The 21,152-nt window shown below is 41.9% G+C and overlaps 1 protein-coding gene across 1 annotated transcript in view; it reads left to right on the forward strand.

Moving 5' to 3' along the window:
* LOC135558378 (pinopsin-like) overlaps positions 1-18,271 on the forward strand; it is a 60,950-nt gene extending 42,679 nt beyond the window's left edge. The window contains exon 4 of the mRNA XM_064992137.1: positions 15,902-18,271. Within this exon, the coding sequence (XP_064848209.1) occupies positions 15,902-16,255 (354 nt within the window). The 3' untranslated portion in view covers positions 16,256-18,271. The remainder of the gene's footprint in view (positions 1-15,901) is intronic.
* Positions 18,272-21,152: the final 2,881 nt, after the last annotated feature.

A 21,152-nucleotide genomic window follows, 5' to 3' on the forward strand; every position in this document is an offset into this window, starting at 1 on the left:
CACCCACTTTGCCAAAGCACAGCCCCCACACCACTAGAGGGATATCTTCAAACACCAACTTACCATCCAGAGACAAGGCCGAGTATAGCCCGCAAAGATCTCCGCCAAGGCACAACCCAAGGGGGGGCAATCCAGACAGGAAGATCACGTCAGTGACTCAACCCACTCAAGTGACGCACCCCTCCTGGGGACTGCATGAAAGAGCACCAGTAAGCCAGTGACTCAGCCCCTGTAATAGGGTTAGAGGCAGAGAATCCCAGTGGAGAGAGGGGAACCGGCCAGGCAGAGACAGCAAGGGCGGTTCGTTGCTCCAGAGCCTTTCCGTTCACCGTCACACTCCTGTGCCAGACTACACTCAATCATATGCCTTACTGAAGAGATGAGTCTTCAGTAAAGACTTAAAGGTTGAGACTGAGTCTGCGTCTCTCACATGGGTAGGCAGACCATACTATAAAAATTGAGCTCTATAGGGAGAAAGTCCTGCCTCCATCTGTTTGCTTAGAAATTCGGGGGACAATTAGGAGGCCTGCGTCTTGTGACCGTAGCATACGTGTAGGTGTGTACGGCAGGACCAAATCAGAGAGATAGGTCGGAGCAAGCCCATGTAATGCTTGCCTTAGCAGGAAGCCAGTATAGGGAGGCTAGCACTGGAGTAATATAATCAAATTTTTGGTTCTAGTCAATATTCTAGCAGCCGTATTTAGCACTAACGGAAGATTATTTAGTGCTTTATCCGGGTGGCCAGAAAGTAGAGCATTGCAGAAGTCTAACCCAGAAGTAACAAAAGCATGGATTAATTTTTCTACATCATTTTTGGACAGAACATTTCTGATTTCTGCAATGTTACATAGATGGAAAATAGCTGTCCTTGAAACAGTCTTGATATGTTTGTCAAAAGAGAGAACAGGGTCCAGAGTAACGCCGAGGTCCTTCACACTTTTATTTGAGATGACTGTACAACCATCAAGATTAATTGTCATATTCAACAGAAGATATTTTTGTTTCTTGGGACCTAGAACAAGCATCTCTGTTTTGTCTGAGTTTAAAAGTAGAAAGTTTGCAGCCATCCACTTCCTTATGTCTGAAACACAGGCTTCTAGCGAGGGCAATTTTGGGGTTTCACCATGTTTCATTGAAATGTACAGCTGTGTGTCATCTGCATAGCAGTGAAAGCTAACATTATGTTTTCGAATGACATCCCCAAGAGGTAAAATATATAGTGAAAACAATAGTGGTCCTAAAACGGAACCTTGAGGAACACCGAAATTTACAGTTGATTTGTCAGAGGACAAACCATTCAGAGACAAACTGATATCTTTCCGACAGATAAGATCTAAACCAGGCCAGAAGTTGTCCATGTAGACCGATTTGGGTTTCCAATCTCTCCAAAAGAATGTGGTGATCGATGGTATCAAAAGCAGCACTAAGGTCTAGGAGCATGAGGACAGATGCAGAGCCTCGGTCTGCCACCATTAAAAGGTAATTTACCACCTTCACAAGTGCAGTCTCAGTAGTTTGATGGGGTCTAAACCAGACTGAAGCATTTCGTATACAGGAAGGCAGTGAGTTGCTGTGCAACAGCTTTTCGAAAAATTCGATATAGGCCGATAGTTTTTTATATTTTCTGGGTCAAGGTTTGGCTTTTTCAAGAGAGGCTTTATTACTGCCACTTTAGAGGCCATGATTATTTTCATCTTTGTTTTCAAGAGATATAGTACTAAAACACTTGAGTGTCTCTCTTGATCCTAGGTCCTGGCAGAGTTGTGCAGACTCAGGACAACTGAGCTTTGGAGGAATACGCAGATTTAAAGAGGAGTCCGTAATTTGCTTTCTAATGATCATGACTTTTCCTCAAAGAAGATCATGAATTTATTACTGCTGAAGTGAAAGCCATCCTCACTTGGGAAATGCTGCTTTTTAGTTAGCTTTGTGACAGTATCAAAAAGACATTTCGGATTGTTCTTATTTTCCTCAATTAAGTTGGAAAAATAGGATGATCGAGCAGCAGTGAGGGCTCTTCGATACTGCACTGTACAGTCTTTCCAAGTTAGTCGGAAGACTTCCAGTTTGGTGTGGCGCCATTTCTGTTCCAATTTTCTGGAAGCTTGCTTCAGAGCTCGAGTATTTTCTGTATACCAGGGAGCTAGTTTCTCATGATATTTTTGTTTTTGTTTTTAGGGGTGCAACTGCATCTAGGGTTTGGCGCAAGATTAAATTGAGTTCCTCAGTTAGGTAGTTAACAGATTTTTGTCCTTTGACGTCCTTGGGTAGGCAGAGGGAGTCTGGAAGGGCATCAAGGAATCTTTGGGTTGTCTGAGAATTTATAGCACGACTTTTGATGCTCCTTGGTTGGGGTCTGAGCAGATTATTTGTTGCGATTGCAAACATAATAAAATGGTGGTCCGATAGTCCAGGATTGTGAGGAAAAATATTAAGAGCCACAACATTTATTCCATGGGACATTGTACACCTTCAGTACACCTCCAGTTGACCTTCAGTACACTTTCAGTAGACCTTCAGTTGACCTTCAGTAGACCTCCAGTACACCTTCAGTACACCTTCAGTGCATATTCAGTACATCTTCAGTACACCTTCAGTTGACCTTCAGTACACTTTCAGTACACCTTCAGTTGACCTTCAGTAGGCCTTCAGTACACTTTCAGTACACCTTCAGTTGACCTTCAGTAGGCCTTCAGTACACTTTCAGTATTCCTTCAGTACACCTTCAGTACTCCTTCAGTATTCCTTCAGTACACCTTCAGTACTCCTTCAGTATTCCTTCAGTACACCTTCAGTACTCCTTCAGTATTCCTTCAGTACACCTTCAGTATTCCTTCAGTATTCCTTCAGTACACCTTCAGTACTCCTTCAGTATTCCTTCAGTACACCTTCAGTATTCCTTCAGTATTCCTTCAGTACACTATCAGTACACCTTTTTTGTATTTTGTATTTTTTTACTTCCGGCGCCGAAAGAGATGGTCGCCTCGCTTCGTGTTCCTAGGAAACTATGCAGTTTTTTTTATTTTTTTTATGTGTTATTTCTTACATTAGTACCCCAGGTCATCTTACATCTTAGGTTTCATTACATACAGTCGAGAAGAACTACTGAATATAAGAGCAGCGTCAACTCACCATCAACTCACCATGTGTTCTGCCTTTCACCCAGGACAACGGAATGGATCCCAGCCGGCGACCCAAAAAAACGACTTCGTAAAAGAGGGAAAAAGCGGTCTTCTGGTCAGACTCCGGAGACGGGCACATCGTGCACCACTCCCTAGTATACTTCTCACCAATGTCCAATCTCTTGACAACAAGGTTGATGAAATCCGAGCAAGGGTAGCATTCCAGAGGGACATCAGAGACTGTAACGTTCTTTGCTTCACGGAAACATGGCTCAATGGAGAGACGCTATCGGAGTCGGTGAAGCCAGCTGGTTTCTCCACGCATCGCGCCGACAGAAACAAACATCTTTCTGGTAAGAATAGGGGCGGGGGCGTATGCCTTATGGCTAACGAGACGTGGTGTGGTTATAAAAACATACAGGAACTCAAGTCCTTCTGTTCACCTGATTTAGAATTACCGCATTATCTACCAAGGGAATTCTCTTCGATTATAATCACAGCCGTATATATTCCCCCCCCCAAACAGACACATCGATGGCTCTGAACGAACTTGATTTGACTCTTTGCAAACTGGAATCCATACATCTTGAGGCTGCATTCATTGTTGCTGGGGATTTTAACAAGGCTAATCTGAAAACAAGACTCCCTAAATTGTATCAGCATATCGATTGCGCATCCAGGGCTGGCAAAACCTTGGATCATTGCTATTCTAACTTCCGCGACGCATATAAGGCCCTGCCCCGCCCTCCTTTCGGAAAAGCTGACCACGACTTCATTTTGTTGATCCCTGCCTACAGACAGAAACTAAAGCAAGAAGCTCCCACGCTGAGGTCTGTCCAACGCTGGTCCGACCAATCTGATTCCACACTCCAAGACTGCTTCCATCACGTGGATATTTTTCGTATTGCGTCAGACAACAACATTGACGAATACGCTGATTCGGTGTGCGAGTTCATTAGAATGTGCGTTGAAGATGTCGTTCCCATAGCAACGATTAAAACATTCCCAAACCAGAAACCGTGGATTGATGGCAGCATTCGCGTGAAACTGAAAGCGCGAACCACTGCTTTTAATCAGGGCAAGGTGACCGGAAACATGACCGAATACAAACAGTGTAGCTATTCCCTCCGCAAGGCAATCAAACAAGCTAAGCGTCAGTATAGAGACAAAGTAGAATCTCAATTCAACGGCTCAGACACAAGAGGTATGTGGCAGGGTCTACAGTCAATCACGGAATACAAAATGAAAACCAGCCCCGTCACGGACCAGGATGTCTTGCTCCCAGGCAGACTAAATAACTTTTTTGCCCGCTTTGAGGACAATACAGTGCCACTGACACGGCCTGCAACCAAAACATGCGGACTCTCCTTCACTGCAGCCGAGGTGAGTAAAACATTTAAACGTGTTAACCCTCGCAAGGCTGGAGGCCCAGACGGCATCCCCAGCCGCGCACTCAGAGCATGTGCAGACCAGCTGGCTGGTGTGTTTACGGACATATTCAATCAATCCCTATACCAGTCTGCTGTTCCCATATGCTTCAAGAGGGCCACCATTGTTCCTGTTCCCAAGAAAGCTAAGGTAACTGAGCTAAACGACTACCGCCCCGTAGCACTCACTTCCGTCATCATGAAGTGCTTTGAGAGACTAGTCAAGGACCATATCACCTCCACCCTACCTGACACCCTAGACCCACTCCAATTTGCTTACCGCCCAAATAGGTCCACAGGCGATGCAATCTCAACCACACTGCACACTGCCCTAACCCATCTGGACAAGAGGAATACCTATGTGAGAATGCTGTTCATCGACTACAGCTCGGCATTTAACACCATAGTTCCCTCCAAGCTCGTCATCAAGCTCGAGACCCTGGGTCTCGACCCCGCCCTGTGCAACTGGGTACTGGACTTCCTGACGGGCCGCCCCCAGGTGGTGAGGGTAGGCAACAACATCTCCACCCCGCTGATCCTCAACACTGGGGCCCCACAAGGGTGCGTTCTGAGCCCTCTCCTGTACTCCCTGTTCACCCACGACTGCGTGGCCACGCACGCCTCCAACTCAATCATCAAGTTTGCAGACGACACAACAGTGGTAGGCTTGATTACCAACAACGACGAGACGGCCTACAGGGAGGAGGTGAGGGCCCTCGGTGTGTGGTGTCAGGAAAATAACCTCAGACTCAACGTCAACAAAACTAAGGAGATGATTGTGGACTTCAGGAAACAGCAGAGGGAACACCCCCCTATCCACATCGATGGAACAGTAGTGGAGAGGGTAGTAAGTTTTAAGTTCCTCGGCATACAGATCACAGACAAACTGAATTGGTCCACCCACACAGACAGCATAGTGAAGAAGGCGCAGCAGTGCCTCTTCAACCTCAGGATGCTGAAGAAATTCGGCTTGTCACCAAAAGCACTCACAAACTTCTACAGATGCACAATCGAGAGCATCCTGGCGGGCTGTATCACCGCCTGGTACGGCAACTGCTCCGCCCACAACCGTAAGGCTCTCCAGAGGGTAGTGAGGTCTGCACAACGCATCACCGGGGGTAAACTACCTGCCCTCCAGGACACCTACACCACCCGATGTTACAGGAAGGCCATAAAGATCATCAAGGACAACAACCACCCGAGCCACTGCCTGTTCACCCCGTTATCATCCAGAAGGCGAGGTCAGTACAGGTGCATCAAAGCTTGGACCGAGAGACTGAAAAACAGCTTCTATCTCAAGGCCATCAGACTGTTAAACAGCCACCACTAACATTGAGTGGCTGCTGCCAACACACTGACTCAACTCCAGCCACTTTAATAATGGGAATTGATGGGAAATTATGTAAAATACATCACTAGCCACTTAAACAATGCTAACTAATATAATGTTTACATAGCCTACATTATTCATCTCATATGTATACGTATATACTGTACTCTATATCATCTACTGCATCTTTATGTAATACATGTATCACTAGCCACTCTAACTATGCCACTTTGTTTACATACTCATCTCATATGTATATACTGTACTCGATACCATCTACTGTATCTTGCCTATGCCGTTCTGTACCATCACTCATTCATATATCTTTATGTACATATTCTTTATCCCCCTACACCTGTGTATATAAGACAGTAGTTTTGGAATTGTTAGTTAGATTACTTGTTGGTTATTACTGCATTGTCGGAACTAGAAGCACAAGCATTTCGCTACACTCGCATTAACATCTGCTAACCATGTGTATGTGACAAATAAAATTTGATTTGATTTGACATCTTCAGTACACCTTCAGTACACATCAGTATTCCTTCAGTACACCTTCAGTATTCCTTCAGTATTCCTTCAGTATTCCTTCAGTACACTATCAGTATTCCTCCAGTATTCCTTCAGTACACTATCAGTACATCTTCAGTACACATCAGTATTCCTTCAGTATTCCTTCAGTATTCCTTCAGTAGATCTTCAGTTCTCTTTCAGTATTCCTTCAGTACATCTTCAGTACACCTTCAGTATTCCTTCAGTATTCCTTCAGTACTCCTTCAGTATTCCTTCAGTAGATCTTCAGTATTCCTTCAGTACTCCTTCAGTATTCCTTCAGTAGATCTTCAGTATTCCTTCAGTACTCCTTCAGTAGATCTTCAGTATTCCTTCAGTACACCTTCAGTATTCCTTCAGTCTCCTTCAGTGTTCCTTCAGTACAACTTCAGTATTCCTTCAGTACTCCTTCAGGACACCTTCACAAGTAAACAGCTGTGAGACATGGTCGCAGAATAGCCCCGTAATGTCAAAGATCCACCACCATATTTTACAGTAGGTACGGGGCTCTTTTCTGCTGATGTATTCTCATTTCGATACCAAACCCACCACTGGTGTATGTGCCAAAAAAATACCTATAATTTCATGTCATCTGACCAAAGCACCAGTTCCGATCCAATTGCCAATGCCGTTTAGCAAACTCTATGTGTTGACATTTCTTTGGTCACTCACACCAGAGGTGGGTTTGGTGTCCAAATGAAGGCAACGAAAAGAGCGCGTGTTTAATCGCATGCAGCTCAGATCATTTCTTTCGACAATGATATAGTAGTTTTTTTCAGACAGGTTTAAAAAGACAGCTGTGTATGTGTGTGTATGTGTGTGTATGTGTGTGTGTGAGTGTCCGTGTGTGTCTGTGTGTGTGTGTGTGTGCGTGCGAGCGAGCGTGCGTGCGCGTGAATGTGTGTGTGTGTGCGGGCGGACAAAGGATTTCGCTGCATCTGCAGCATCAGCTGTATAATATAATTTTGTATTTCCTCATAAGCAAACAACCAATCAATCGGAGACAAATAACGTAATTAAAAGTCATCGGTTGTAGTTTTGTCATTGAGACAGCATTTTTCTCTCTTAATACGAGCAACTGTCAAAACGATTTGGCTGATTGTAACGGTTTTCATGCGGTGAAGGAGAGTCGGACCAAAATGGAGCGTGTAGATTGCGATCCATGTTTAATGAACAAAACGTAACACGAATCTAAATACAAACACTACAAAACAAAGAACGTAACGAAAACCGAAACAGCCTATACTAGTGTAAACTAACACAGATACAGGAACAAGGACACTAAGGACAATCACCACGAAACACACAAAGAATATGGCTGCCTAAATATGGTTCCCAATCAGAGACAACGATAATCACCTGACTCTGATTGAGAACCGCCTCAGGCAGCCATAGACTAACGCTAGACATCCCACAAAACCCCAAGACAAAAACACACCACAATAACCCATGTCACACCCTGGCCTGACCGAATAAATGAAGAATAAACATAATATATTTCGACCAGGGCGTGACACTGATCTTGTATGTTTAACAACTTGTGAAACGTCCTTGTCACCCACTTCATTTTAAGTTATTTTTGATGAGATCGTTCTAATCTAATTTATTCTTACCACTCACTATACATTCACGTGATGTTACCCTAGTGTTGTTCCCTAATCAGTCAGTAAAACAGACTGATGTTACCCTAGTGTTGTTGCCTAATCATGTGGGCAGAGTGGATGACTATTGCTCTGAATGCAGTTGTTGTTAGGGACATTTGCTTTATTCCCAGAATCATCAAGGCCGTGCCAACTAAGTGACGGGAACTCAATGTGATGTGACTCAATCGAAAGTACCGCCACATTGCAAGGGTTGCAACCAAAATTATTTTCCAATCGTTTCGTTCTGAACAGAACCGTTATTCGTTTTGTTCCAGTCCACTATTCCCGAACAGCAAAATAAAGCCCTGAACCGGTTTGAACCCCGACAAAAAGTTACAGTTCTTATCGTTCCTTTCTGTTCCTTTTTAAACCTCTAAAATCAAATATATATTTTGGAAACATTTAGATTAAAATTAAATTACTTCACCAATGGATAGAGCAGATTGCTATGGAGCGTGCAAGCTATGTACATGCATTAGACAGACAAGTGTAGTGTAAGGTGTGGAGTAGGACTGACATTTTGCGGGTAAGGAGATAGCTGGGCATGAAGCGCTAGGTATCTTGTTCTTATGATGTGCAATATCTGAATTAGGCCCACAGTATTATACCTACGGAGGAGTGGCTTCTATGGAGGAACTTTCAATGTCTTTGAACTTCAGAGAGTTGGTTTACCTATCGTTGGATCAGAGCTACCTATCGTTGGACCAGAGCTAGCCCCTGATCATGACTCTCAGTTCCATTACATTACATAGCCCATCTGTAAATAGCCCATCCAACTACCTCATCCCCATATTGTTTTATTTACTTTTCTTTCTCTTTTGCAGTATTTATACTTGCACATCATCATCTGCTCATCCATCACTCCAGTGTTAATTTGCTGAATTGTAATTACTTCTCTAAAAAGTCCTATTTATTGCCTTATCTCCTCACACCATTTGCTCACACTGTATATAGACTTTTTCTATTGTGTTATTGACTGTACGTTTGTTTATTCCATGTGTAACTCTGTGTTGTTGTTTGTGTCACACTGCTTTGCTTTATCTTGGCCAGGTCGCAGTTGTAAATGAGAACCCGTTCTCAGCTAGCCTACCTAGTTAAATAAAGGAGAAATATATATATATATATTTTTAAAATTACACATAGTGCCGCTTTGAGTTTTCAAGAGCTAGACCAGAGCTAGCTTGTGTGTGCAGAGAGGCACCAGAATGAAAATAAAAACACATACCTTTTTTGTAGTTAATAAATCCAATGTGAACCGTGTAACTATAGTCTCCTTAACTAGCATTGATAAAGTGAATCCATTGTTCTCTATTGGAAAAAAAAATCTCTCTCCCTAATTTCTCAATCACGTATGTGCCGTCATTAACTACAGTAGTCTACGCTTGCTTGGGGGGGGCAAGTAGCCTATACACAAACTGGTAATGGCAGGCAGACACTGGAATTCGTTTCTGAGTGACACTGAGGGATTTGTGTAGAGGCTTGGTTATGTTTTTTTTTTTTTTGTGGAACTGAAGAAAAAAAATCATAAATGATCATCATTAACTGACTCCCATGCTTTAAATGTAATGCTTCCTGGAAACAGTGTAGATCACTATCATTCTCAGTTATGGTTCTGTTCCATGAAAAATGTGGTTATTCTCTGGTTTTTGGTTCTTTTCCCTGAACCCGTTCCAACCCTTGTATTGTGTGTGTTATTTTAGAGTTATTATGCTCTTTGGACCAGTGAGTCAAGTAAAGGGGTTTTGAACAGTGGTCAGGGCAAGGAAGTGAACTGTCATACAGACAGTTGCTTCAGTGTAACTCCTGGAGTTGCCTCGAGGGGAGATCCCATTGTTGCATACCTATCAAAGAGGTGATTAACAAAATACCCACAAACACCCAAATAATTGATCAGTACGAATTCTGATATACTATATCCCCCCCACACTGTTTTGTTATCAAATGTATTCCACTCGCAGACAAATAAAGCAGTGTATTTTTGTTGAGTTATTCTGTTAGGAGGTTTTATGTTTGAGGAATACAAGGAATAAATACACAGTTAATAATGAATAACAATGATGAGTAAAAATAACATGGTCATACCATGGCTACTGTAAATACAGAGAGCACCAGGTAATAACATGGCTACTGTAAACACAGGGAGCACCAGGTAATAACATGGCTACTGTATACACAGGGAGCACCAGGTAATAACATGGCTACTGTATACACAGGGAGCACCAGGTAATAACATGGCTACTGTAAATACAGAGAGCACCAGGTAATAACATGGCTACTGTATACACAGGGAGCACCAGGTAATAACATGGCTACTGTAAATACAGAGAGCACCAGGTAATAACATGGCTACTGTAAATACAGGGAGCACCAGGTAATAACATGGCTACTGTAAATACAGGGAGCACCAGGTAATAACATGGCTACTGTAAATACAGGGAGCACCAGGTAATAACATGGCTACTGTATACACAGGGAGCACCAGGTAATAACATGGCTACTGTAAATACAGGGAGCACCAGGTAATAACATGGCTACTGTATACACAGGGAGCACCAGGTAATAACATGGCTACTGTAAATACAGGGAGCACCAGGTAATAACATGGCTACTGTATACACAGAGCACCAGGTAATAACATGGCTACTGTATACACAGGGAGCACCAGTACCGAGTCGATGTGCCGGGGAATGAGGTAATTGAGGTAGTTATGTACATACAGCTCCATTAACTTTTTCCTATGAGTCCAGCGTTGTGTGTATCAAGTGCAACTTTTACTCAACAGTAAAACCCTGGTGTTCACAGTTGAAAGCCCTCTATGTCTTAAATGTAAATGTGTTTATTGCTCACTAGCTCGCTATTAATGATATAATGCTACGTAATGACAGTATGAATGCTCCAATGTGTCATCGTGCCTCTTTCAAATCATACATCCCACCAATGGCTGACCTTAAAGGATGTTTTGAGCCCATTCATCGGAGACCGGAATGTCCTGTATGTCATTTTCAGTCTTCAATTCCTCCCAGCCCGTAACAATGGAAACTGTGAGTTGAGGCGAGTTGAAGACTAAAAATGCTGTACAGATACAAGTAGCGGTATGTGTTTGTCTCACTGAAGACCGTCAAAGACAACAGTATGGCACTGTGTATATGGTGAGTACAATTAGCTTCTTCTCTCCCTCTTAGTACAGTGAAGGTGGCCATGGATGTTGCAGATGGGGTATTGTTAAAATGGCTACAAAAACGAGCGTACAGATGCAGGGTCTTCATTTGATCACCCTGTTTTTTTGCAGGAAATGTCCTGCACAGCAGATAATGCAAACTTGTAGTGTATTTGAGGTTTAAAAAGGCTTCTAAAGTTTGTAATTTCCACTTTAAAATGTCAGACACAAATTGTCCCGACTAAATGTTTATCAAACCCCAACCAAAATCTCCATTAATTATAATCCAAACAATAATTCACATTTCCTATTGCTTATGAGGTAAGGAAACAAATATCCAAATGATGTTGCTGAACTGTAGCATTTTGTTTAGAGTTGCTACCTTTATAAACGCCCAGTAAAGGTGTTGCCAAACAAAGTGAAAATAGTCTGCGGTTAAAAGAATGAAGCGTTTTAAATGTTATACATCTGACATTTCTGCAGGCAAATCAAACATTTCCACCTCAATCACATATCGGTAGTAATGACGGAGAAAAGCTGTTGTCCAGCTGTGTACATCTCCCCGCTGTTATGATCACTTCCTGTCAGCGAGGTCATTCACATTACAACTCTTGAGGGGTCTAGGACACATTTCAGCTGAAGGCATTTCTAGTTGTACAACTGACCCACCCCTTTACCATTCCCTTTCTTCCTCAAGTCCTTTCAACAGTTGGCTCACAACAGTTTTTGTGAAGAAAATTGTCTATATACACTGGCTATACCAAACATTAGGAACACCGTTTTTGCCTTAAAGAAAAGCCTCAATTTGTCTGTGCATGGACTCTACAAAGCGTTCCACAGGGATGCTGGCCCATGTAGACTCCAATGCTTCCCACAGTTGTGTGAAGTTGGCTGATTGTTCTTTCTTTGTTCTTGATACACATGGGAAACTGTTGAGTGTGAAAAGCCCAGCAGCGTTGCAGTTCTTGATATAAATCAGTGTGCCTGCCACCTATGACCATACCTTGTTCAAAGGCACTTAAATATGTTGTCTTGCCCCTTCACCCTCTGAATGACACACATACACAATACATGTCTCAATTGTCTCAAGGCTTAAAAATCCTTCTTTAACCCGTCTCCTCCCCTTCATCTACACGGATTTATGTCGATTTAACAAGTGACATCAATAAGGAATCATAGCTTTCACCTGGTTTCACTTGGTCAGTCTATGTCATGGAAAGAGCAGGTGTTCTTAATGTTTTGTATACTCTGTGTATTTCATTTACAATTAGTGTGCAACGCTGCCTTTTAGGCAATGTGTGACTATTTTGAAGAATATCAAATATAAATATATATTTTGATTTGTTTAACACTTTTTTTTGGTTACTACATGATTGTGTTATTTCATAGTTTTGTCTTCAATATTTTTCTATGATGTAGAAAATAGTAAAAATAAAGAATGAGTAGGTGTGGCCAAACTTTTGACTGGTACTGTATATGCACCCATTGATGTAACTTATAAATGCCTCCATGAGCTTAGTTCAATTGTCGTATGCCATGAGAACACAAAATATAAGTTGTTTTACTCCAATGTTTGTAAGCAATGTAAGTATAAAGAAACCCGTATAGCCTCAAAACATTACAAATATGACTTTGACATCATGGATGGTCAGTCATTTTGGGGCAGCAGGTAGCCTAGTGGTTAGAGCGTTGGGCCTGTAACTGAATGTTTGCTGGATTGAATCCCTGAGCTGTCAAGGTACATTTCTGTCGTTCTGCCCCTGAACAAGGCAGTTAACCCACTGTTCCACAGTAGTCCGTCATTGTAAAAATAAGTATTTGTTCTTAACTGACTTACACGGTTAAATAAAATAAGTGGGAGTACTCTTTCTTATTGTTTCAATTACTGATTGCCGCTTTAAAGGTAGTTTTGAATTGAGCCGACATCTGCAGCGTTTACCTTCAATTTACCTTGAATCTCCTTTGTCAACTAGAAGGTTCGGATGGACTCCCGGCCTTATATAAACTGCTGTGTTTGCAGAGCCAGCCTTGGAGCTACCCAACTCCTCCACCCCTCTTCGTGACATACCCCTCAGGTGTTTTTCAACCAGTGCCAATGAAACATTTAGATCTAGCTTCAGTGCACTGAACCAGACCAGAACAGTCAAAGTTCATTACAAACTTTCCCACAACTTCTCTCATTCTACCTACGTATCACAGTTCCATCCTGGTCTTAGACCCACTATTTGATGTTTCCCTTATATCACCCATACAGTATTATGGCCTTTTGCTGTCTCATGTTCTGCTTTCCACCTCTCACTCATCTATCCTATCCTCTCCCCAGTAGGGTTTGTGTTTTGACAGCTGACAAAAAACAGGGGATACTCAACAACAAGATCATAGAGGTTCTATCCACCTCATGCCAGTCTCTAGCCTCTCCAATATGACATCATGAGATGGGGATTGTGGATCTTTGTTACTGTATCTTGGTTTTGTCTGGATTATGTTTTCTCTCTCTGTGTGTGTGTGTGTGTGTGTGTGTGTGTGTGTGTGTGTGTGTGTGTGTGTGTGTGTGTGTGTGTGTGTGTGTGTGTGTGTGTGTGTGTGTGTGTGTGTGTGTGTGTGTGTGTGTGTGTGTGTGTGTCTCTGTTTTAGTGATTTCCGTCTGAAGAGGCAACAGTGCCGTGGGGCTCTCTACTTTTTGACTTCTCTTGAGGAAATGTAGTAGACTATAAGTATACATGAAATATGCTGAGTATACTAAGTACACTACGTTTTCTCAAGGGAGGTGACGCCAGTGCCCTTAAGATGACGGTACAGGACGGTAGGGTTGTGAAAGTTCAGCCTGGGCCGTAGGATTTTTCTACTAAGGTCTCTGTCTCCATCTGAATGTGTGCCTGGAATAGAAAAACAAACCAATGGCCTAATTGTTATGCTTTTAAAATGGGATCTGGAGTTTTTAAATAATTCAATCTGTCTGCTTTCAATAAATTAAATATCTGAGCTGTGAGTTTTTGACTTTGGAGTGAAGCGTGAGATAGATCATCTGTAGTTTACAGATCACTGTGGGTTTTAAATGTAGATGGCGTGTTCATGCAGAATCCAATCTATTTTTGTTGATAGGTAGAAGCATATGCAGAAAAGTACCTTACACCTACGGTAAAATATGGTGGTGGATCTTTGATGTTATGGGTCTATATTGCTTCCACGGGTCCTGGGGCCCTTATTAGGGTCAACGGCATCATGAACTTGACCCAGTACCAGGACATTTTTGCCAAAAACTTGGTTGTCTCTGTCAGGAAGCTGAAACTTGGCCGGAGGTGGATATTCCAGCAAGAAAATAACCCCAAGCACACATTCAAATCCACAAAGAAATGGTTAATTGACTACAAAATAAACATTTTGCAATGGCCATCTCAGTCTCCGGACTTGAACCCTATTGAAAACCTGTGGTTTGAATTAAAGAGGGCAGTCCATACACACAGACGAATGATATCAAGGATCTGGAAAGATTCTGAATGGATGAATGGTCTAAAATCCCACCCAACATGTTTTCCAATGTCATAAAACATTTTAGAATAAGGCTCAGTGTTGTTACACTCGCAAGGGGAGGGTGCTGCAAACAGGGGTGTTTTTTTTTAGAATACAATATAGTTCAGTATTTGTATTATTTGTATTATTTAATGTATACAATATTTTTTGCTAATCTTTATCAAGGGTGCCAATAATTATAGACCTGACTCTATCTAGTCCATTATTGTAATCATTGCTCATCTCTCTGGGACGGGACTATGATGTAGTGGTTAGGGTACGGTTGAGAAAATAAGTCTCTGTTGTCCTCTTACCTCAGCAGACTTTTTCCATTTAAGGTCACCAGTACCTCACATTAGCAAACACTTATCCAATTGAAAAAGCTGAAATTGTTCCATTCTTGATTGAGAATGTAATTAATTCAGCATTTAATTCCATTTGGGAAATGCACAAATAATTAGTGTCTCTCAGCTTTGTTCCACATGAAAAGGAAACGGAGGTCTCCAATCAGACGGCTCTGAATTGCTCGTAATTATCGACCATTGCACTTCTCAAGAGAAAGAGAGCGGGAGTCATGTGTCACGGAGCGAATTAATTTCCCTGGTGAGAAAGGCTCAACTTGTATGGACCCCTTGTTTGTCAGCAGGAAGTTGGAGAGTTTATGTGATTGTGCCTGATGTGATTTTGTAGCTCAGTTGGTAGGGCATGGCGCTTGTAACCACAGGGTAGTGGGTTCGATTGCCGGGACCACCCATACGTAAAATGTACGCATGCATGACTGTATGCTAAATGGCATATATTAACCTCAAGCAGGTACACTTGTATCTCTAAGTAGTCTTCGTGGAGTAGTCGAAGTAGTCTTCGTGGAGTTGGGGTAGGTAACAACTTGAAGTAGGTACATTAGTAAATGGTCCTTAAACCTTAACACTCCTGTTTGCAATGAATAAAGGTTAACGATAGTACATACATAATTTGTTTTCCCCATTTTAAGAAAGGCCATGACGGGATGTGTTTTCTAGCCTGACCATTCCTTAGTGGATCAATCTGATACACAGCCAACAGATTATCTACTGTCTCTGCATCCTTCTGTTTGTCCGTCTGCATGTTGGGTGTGTGTTTGAACGTGTGTGTGTGTGTGTGTGTGTGCACTGGTATGCCAGTTCCACAGGTGTTTCCGAGCGCTGCTGAGGTGCCAAGAGCCTCAGCGGGGTTCCAGCCTCAGGTATTCCTCCAAGGCACCGCCCAAAGCCGCCCGAGGCAGTGCCCGCAAAACCAACCAACACAACTTAACTTTCATGGTTGCCTCACTTGGGCAGCCCACCAGCGACGTCCCCCAGCTGGGGAATGCAACCCTGGACTCAGCCGCCCCTGCTTACTCTGACATGGTCAGGCCCACCATTGTGTCGCTAGTGGCCCACTACAACGGCGTTCTGGGGCGAACAGGGGTTACAACCCCTAGGAACCAATTACAGGGAGGGGAGGAGGATCCAGAGGAGTCGTCAAAGTGGATTTAGTGCTGTCAGTATGATGGACAGCAGGCTATAAAATCTGAATGCCTCTGGACTCTTTGGAAGGGGAGCCGCAGGAGCTGCTAGTGCATCTTGAGGAAGGACATCAATCTGTCTGGGTCTGCACAAGCTTATACATTCTGTCGCCGTTTACTAGCTCAAATACACCTATGGACCGAGAGTGGGGAGAGAATGGTGCGAAGAACCCCAATTTATTTTGTGCAATTTCTAATGTTTTGTAAAATATATTAGTTCCATGACATGTCGATGTGATTTCACCCTCTGTCAGTGTACCTTTATAGTGCAAAAAAACAGAGAGAGATGAAGAGTGTATTTTTGTACTGAGCGGAGATTGGAGTCACAGATTGAGGGAACTCAAGTATTTCAAGTATTTTCAGGGGACACGTTTCAAAGGTGTGAAGATGACAAAGCGCTCAGAAAAAAAAGAAAAAAACCCACAAAAGGTAACGAGGAAATTGAACTGTTAATGAATTCTTAGCATTGATCCATTGCTGTATTACATTTTCTATCAAATATTTTAAATTGGTTTCATCACTCGACACTTAAAACGTATTCAACTGTAACTAGTCACACGTTACTTGTTGTATATCATTAATCATAAACATAGGTAGCATGTCTGGTATGTATACTTCTTCATTTTATGTAAATATGCAAAAAAGTACAAAAAACGACTTAAAACGTCCAGGTGATAAAATGTGGAGGCTGGAGGTTCAGGGTTAGAAAAAAGGGTTCCTAAAAGGTTCTTTGGTTGTCTTACACCAAACTTGGCATGATCCTCAATTTCACAGTATTATTCCAACCTCATAGTGTGAAAATCACATTTTTTAAAATTGCACTGGGCCTTTAAACAACTTTACAGCATTATGATACAATAGTTTGTTTCATTTCATGTGAAATATGATTGCAGATTTTATGATTTAGGCCTACGATTAGCTAGATGTCGAGACAGAATGTGTCTTACTGTAGACATGGTTAGATATCAACCCACTAAATTAGAATTGCTAATGTTAACATGGGCGTTACTCGCCACCCATCATCTTGATTGGTAATCAGCAATTACCCTTTTTATCACTACCACTACATCCCTGGTTACATTTTTTTTTTGCCAGTTTGTGTTACCCACATTTGGCCAAAACAAGGGACTTCCCGGTTAAGCCTATAATGACGTGAAATGATTGTAGTACACTTCTGTCGCATTGTAAAATGCTTCAAACAATGCAGGCCTCATCTATATAAAAAAAAATACTTTGAAGTTATCAATTAAAAGGTCTGACAGTAATTACTTGGAAAGTATATGGTGATAATATATGAATTACTGCTAGCTACTTGTACTGCTAGCTAGTTTGTTTACTTTGACTAATTGGTCTAATTTGAATATCAGTTAAGTACTTTGGGACATCAAACTATGAAAAGAATCACGTTTCCTTCAGACCCAATTGGGTGTGAAGAATGACAAAGTGCGCGGCTTGTTATGACATGACGGTACAAAGAGGAAGTAGAGGAGTCGTTTAAGAGCATGTGATCATGTGAGTTTTACTATTACTGGCCTTGAGCCTTACATCATTTACTGTAGATGTTGCACCCCAACTTTTGAGGTTATACCCAGTGTTTCTGGTGGAACTTAAAATGTGGATTGGCGCAGCAGTAAGGAAGCCCAATGGCCACTTCATGTATAGTGAGTGCAGTTTGAACAAAGCACACTTTCTGAATTATTTTCATTTCAACTGGAGCACATTGTTGTTCAAATCTGAAATATATATATTTTTAAATGTAACCTTTATTTAACTAGACAAGTCAGTTAACTTATTTACAATGAGCTGACAGGAGTCCCACATTTGCATATTGTTTGAAATGTGTTTGTTTGCTTAGAATCAGAGAAGTTGATGTTACACCATTAAAAAAAAAAATTAACAATAGCATGGTTATGAAGGAGTTATTAAATGCTTGAATTGACCACGATGAATATGTGTAACCATTTGTAGTGGAATATTATCTCACTGGGGGGGGGGAATGCATTCAACACTGTACATAGATGTGTCCTTAACTAACTGACCACAGAGACAGTCGACTATGGACTGTATGACTGTATGTTTGTTTTGGAAATAAATAAATAAATAAATGGACAGACCAGTTACAGTACTTAAATAATGTTACAACAAAGTGAGAAGAATTTCATTCTGTTTTGACGGTTGCGGTTTAATAAAGTTTATTTTTATTTTTAAACAATGTCTTCTGTTGTTGATGTATTCTGTACAGAGCTGCTGTACACACTGGGTCCAATGAAAGTACAAACAGGTATCTGATAACTGTAAAATAAAGTTATATAGAGGTGTTACACAATATGCAGACCAATGATAATAAGGTAGCATTATCTGAGCTGGAACGACCCATAGGGCAGAAGCCTATCTCTGTAGTGTGAGGTATCTTGATGAAAAGTACACCCCCCTGGACAGATCTAGTCTATCACAAGGCCTTACACCCCCAAATCTATCTCCTTAGTGCCAAGTAGAGAGGCATCAGGTCCTTTAGAGTCTTCGGTATGACTTGACCAAGGATTAAACCCCCAACCTTCCAATCTCAGGGCAGACACTCTAACCACAAGGTCGCTGAGTAGTGTCAACTTTTAAATGACACTGTTATGGTAGTAATAGTAATTCAGACACCCTTTTTTCACTTATCCTCCCTTCCACGTATGACTACCTGGTCAAGAAGGCCATTTGAATAGCTTTAGGTAAGGGCTCGGTTACAGGTGATGAACAGTCTGGCTCTACGTAGTTTCTGACCTTGGACCCGCTGAGAGTTAACACACCCAGTAAAGTTGATTTAAACTGAGGAAGACAAACATGGGGATGAAAAGTGGGAATGGTACTGGTATTGTAACAGAGGTAATGAATATATACAATGAATACACCCAGGCACAAATGCACAGATACAAAATCTTAGAGAATAGGGAATGTATAGATTGCATATGCCACCTGCAGTGTATTACATCCCACAGTAAACTCAGAGGGACAACAGTAGTAACTAACTACGAAGAACAATATACTAATGTCAGACAACTCCCCTCGGGCAGGCACACATACTCGCCAGTCCAGAGATTTACACCTTCCTGATATTGAGTTGCACCCCCTTTAGTCCTCAGAACAGTCTCAATTCGTCAACAAGGTGTCGAAAGCACGCTGGTCCATGTTGACTCCACAGTTGTGTCAAGTTGGCTGGATGTCCTTTGGGTGGTGGACTGTTCTTGATACACATGGGAAACAAAGGCACTTCAATCTTTTGTCGTGCCCTTTCACCCTCGGAATGGCACACATACACAATCCATGTATCAATTGTCTCAAGGCTTAAAAGTCCTTCTTTAACATGTCTCTTCCCCTTCATCTACACTGATTGAAGTGGATTTAACAAGTGACATCAATAAGGGATCAACGCTTTCACCTGGATTCACCTGGTATTTCTATATCATGGAAAGAGCAGGTGTCCTTAATATTTTGTACACTTAATGTAAATGAGTTTCGTTGTTGATGGGCAGAGATCGAGATGTTGCTCTCTGCAACTGCTTGAGGGAGACATCAACACCTCACAAACATGAGCTGTGGAGTCAAGAGTAAGGGCAGATGTCCGACCCCCTAGTAACCGTAGCAACCTATCAGGGCACAGGTCAAGCAGGTTAGAGAGAGTTTGAGAGGCAGGTTTATGGTTCCCCCTAAACTCTCAGGTTCCGGTTGTGGGTGATGGGGAGTGGATCGAAAGCTCAGGGTTGTGAGGTGCTGATAACAGTTGCCAGTAGGGAATCCATAACAGACAATATAATGTACCCTATACTGTATATGGCCTTCAAAGCTTAAACTACGAGCTTAAACCACGAGCTTAAACCACATGCTTAAGCCACAAACTTAAACCACAAGCTTAAACACGAGCTTAAATCACGAGCTTAAACCACATGCTTAAACACGAGCTTAAACCACGAGCTTAAACCACGAGCTTAACCACAAGCTTAAACCACAAGCATAAACCACAAGTTTAAACCACAAGCCTTTCTGGCAAACTGCCAAAATAAAGGAAACACCAACATAAAGTGTCTTAATAGGGCGTTTGGCCACCACAAGCCACCAGAACAGCTTCAATGCACCCTGGCATAGATTCTACAACTGTCTGGAACTCTATTGGAGGGATGCAACACCATTCTTGGTGTTTTGTTGATGGTGGATTGGTGTCGCTCCAGAATGTGTTCAATTGGGTTAATAATATATGATGACTGAGACTGCATGTGGTTTACATCGTTTTCATGCTCATCAAACCATTCATTGACCACTTATACCCTGTGGATGGGGCCATTGTCATCCTGGAAGAGATCACTCCCAACAGGATAGAAATGATTCTCCATAGGTTGAAGACAATCACTCAGAATGGCTGTGTATTTATTGGTATGTTCGTGTTTTCTTTCGGCTTGCATTTGTATTTGTTTTTTCTGTAAATTGTTCTGTAATTTCTGTAATTCAGTTATCATCTTTAAAAGAGACTTTGGTCTCAGCATGACTCCCTACAAAAAAATAAAAATAAATGAATTAGATAGAATGATAGAATCTAGCCCCCAGTAGATCTGATAGAATTGAACCCCCAGTAGATCTAATATAATCTAGCCCCCAGTAGATCTGATAGAATCTAGCCCCCAGTAGATCTAATATAATCTAGCCAGTAGATCTGATAGAATCTAGCCCCCAGTAGATCTGATAGAATCTAGCTCCCAGTAGATCTAATATAATCTAGTAAGACTCCCTGATAAAATAAAAGTTAAATAAAAATGTATTAAAAAATGTCACGTTAACAAAGGGAGGCAGAAGAGTATGCCAGCCAGACTCTTGAGAAGAGGGATTTATCC

This window comes from Oncorhynchus masou, chromosome 17 (genome assembly GCF_036934945.1).
Source record: "Oncorhynchus masou masou isolate Uvic2021 chromosome 17, UVic_Omas_1.1, whole genome shotgun sequence".
NCBI lineage: Eukaryota > Metazoa > Chordata > Actinopteri > Salmoniformes > Salmonidae > Oncorhynchus > Oncorhynchus masou.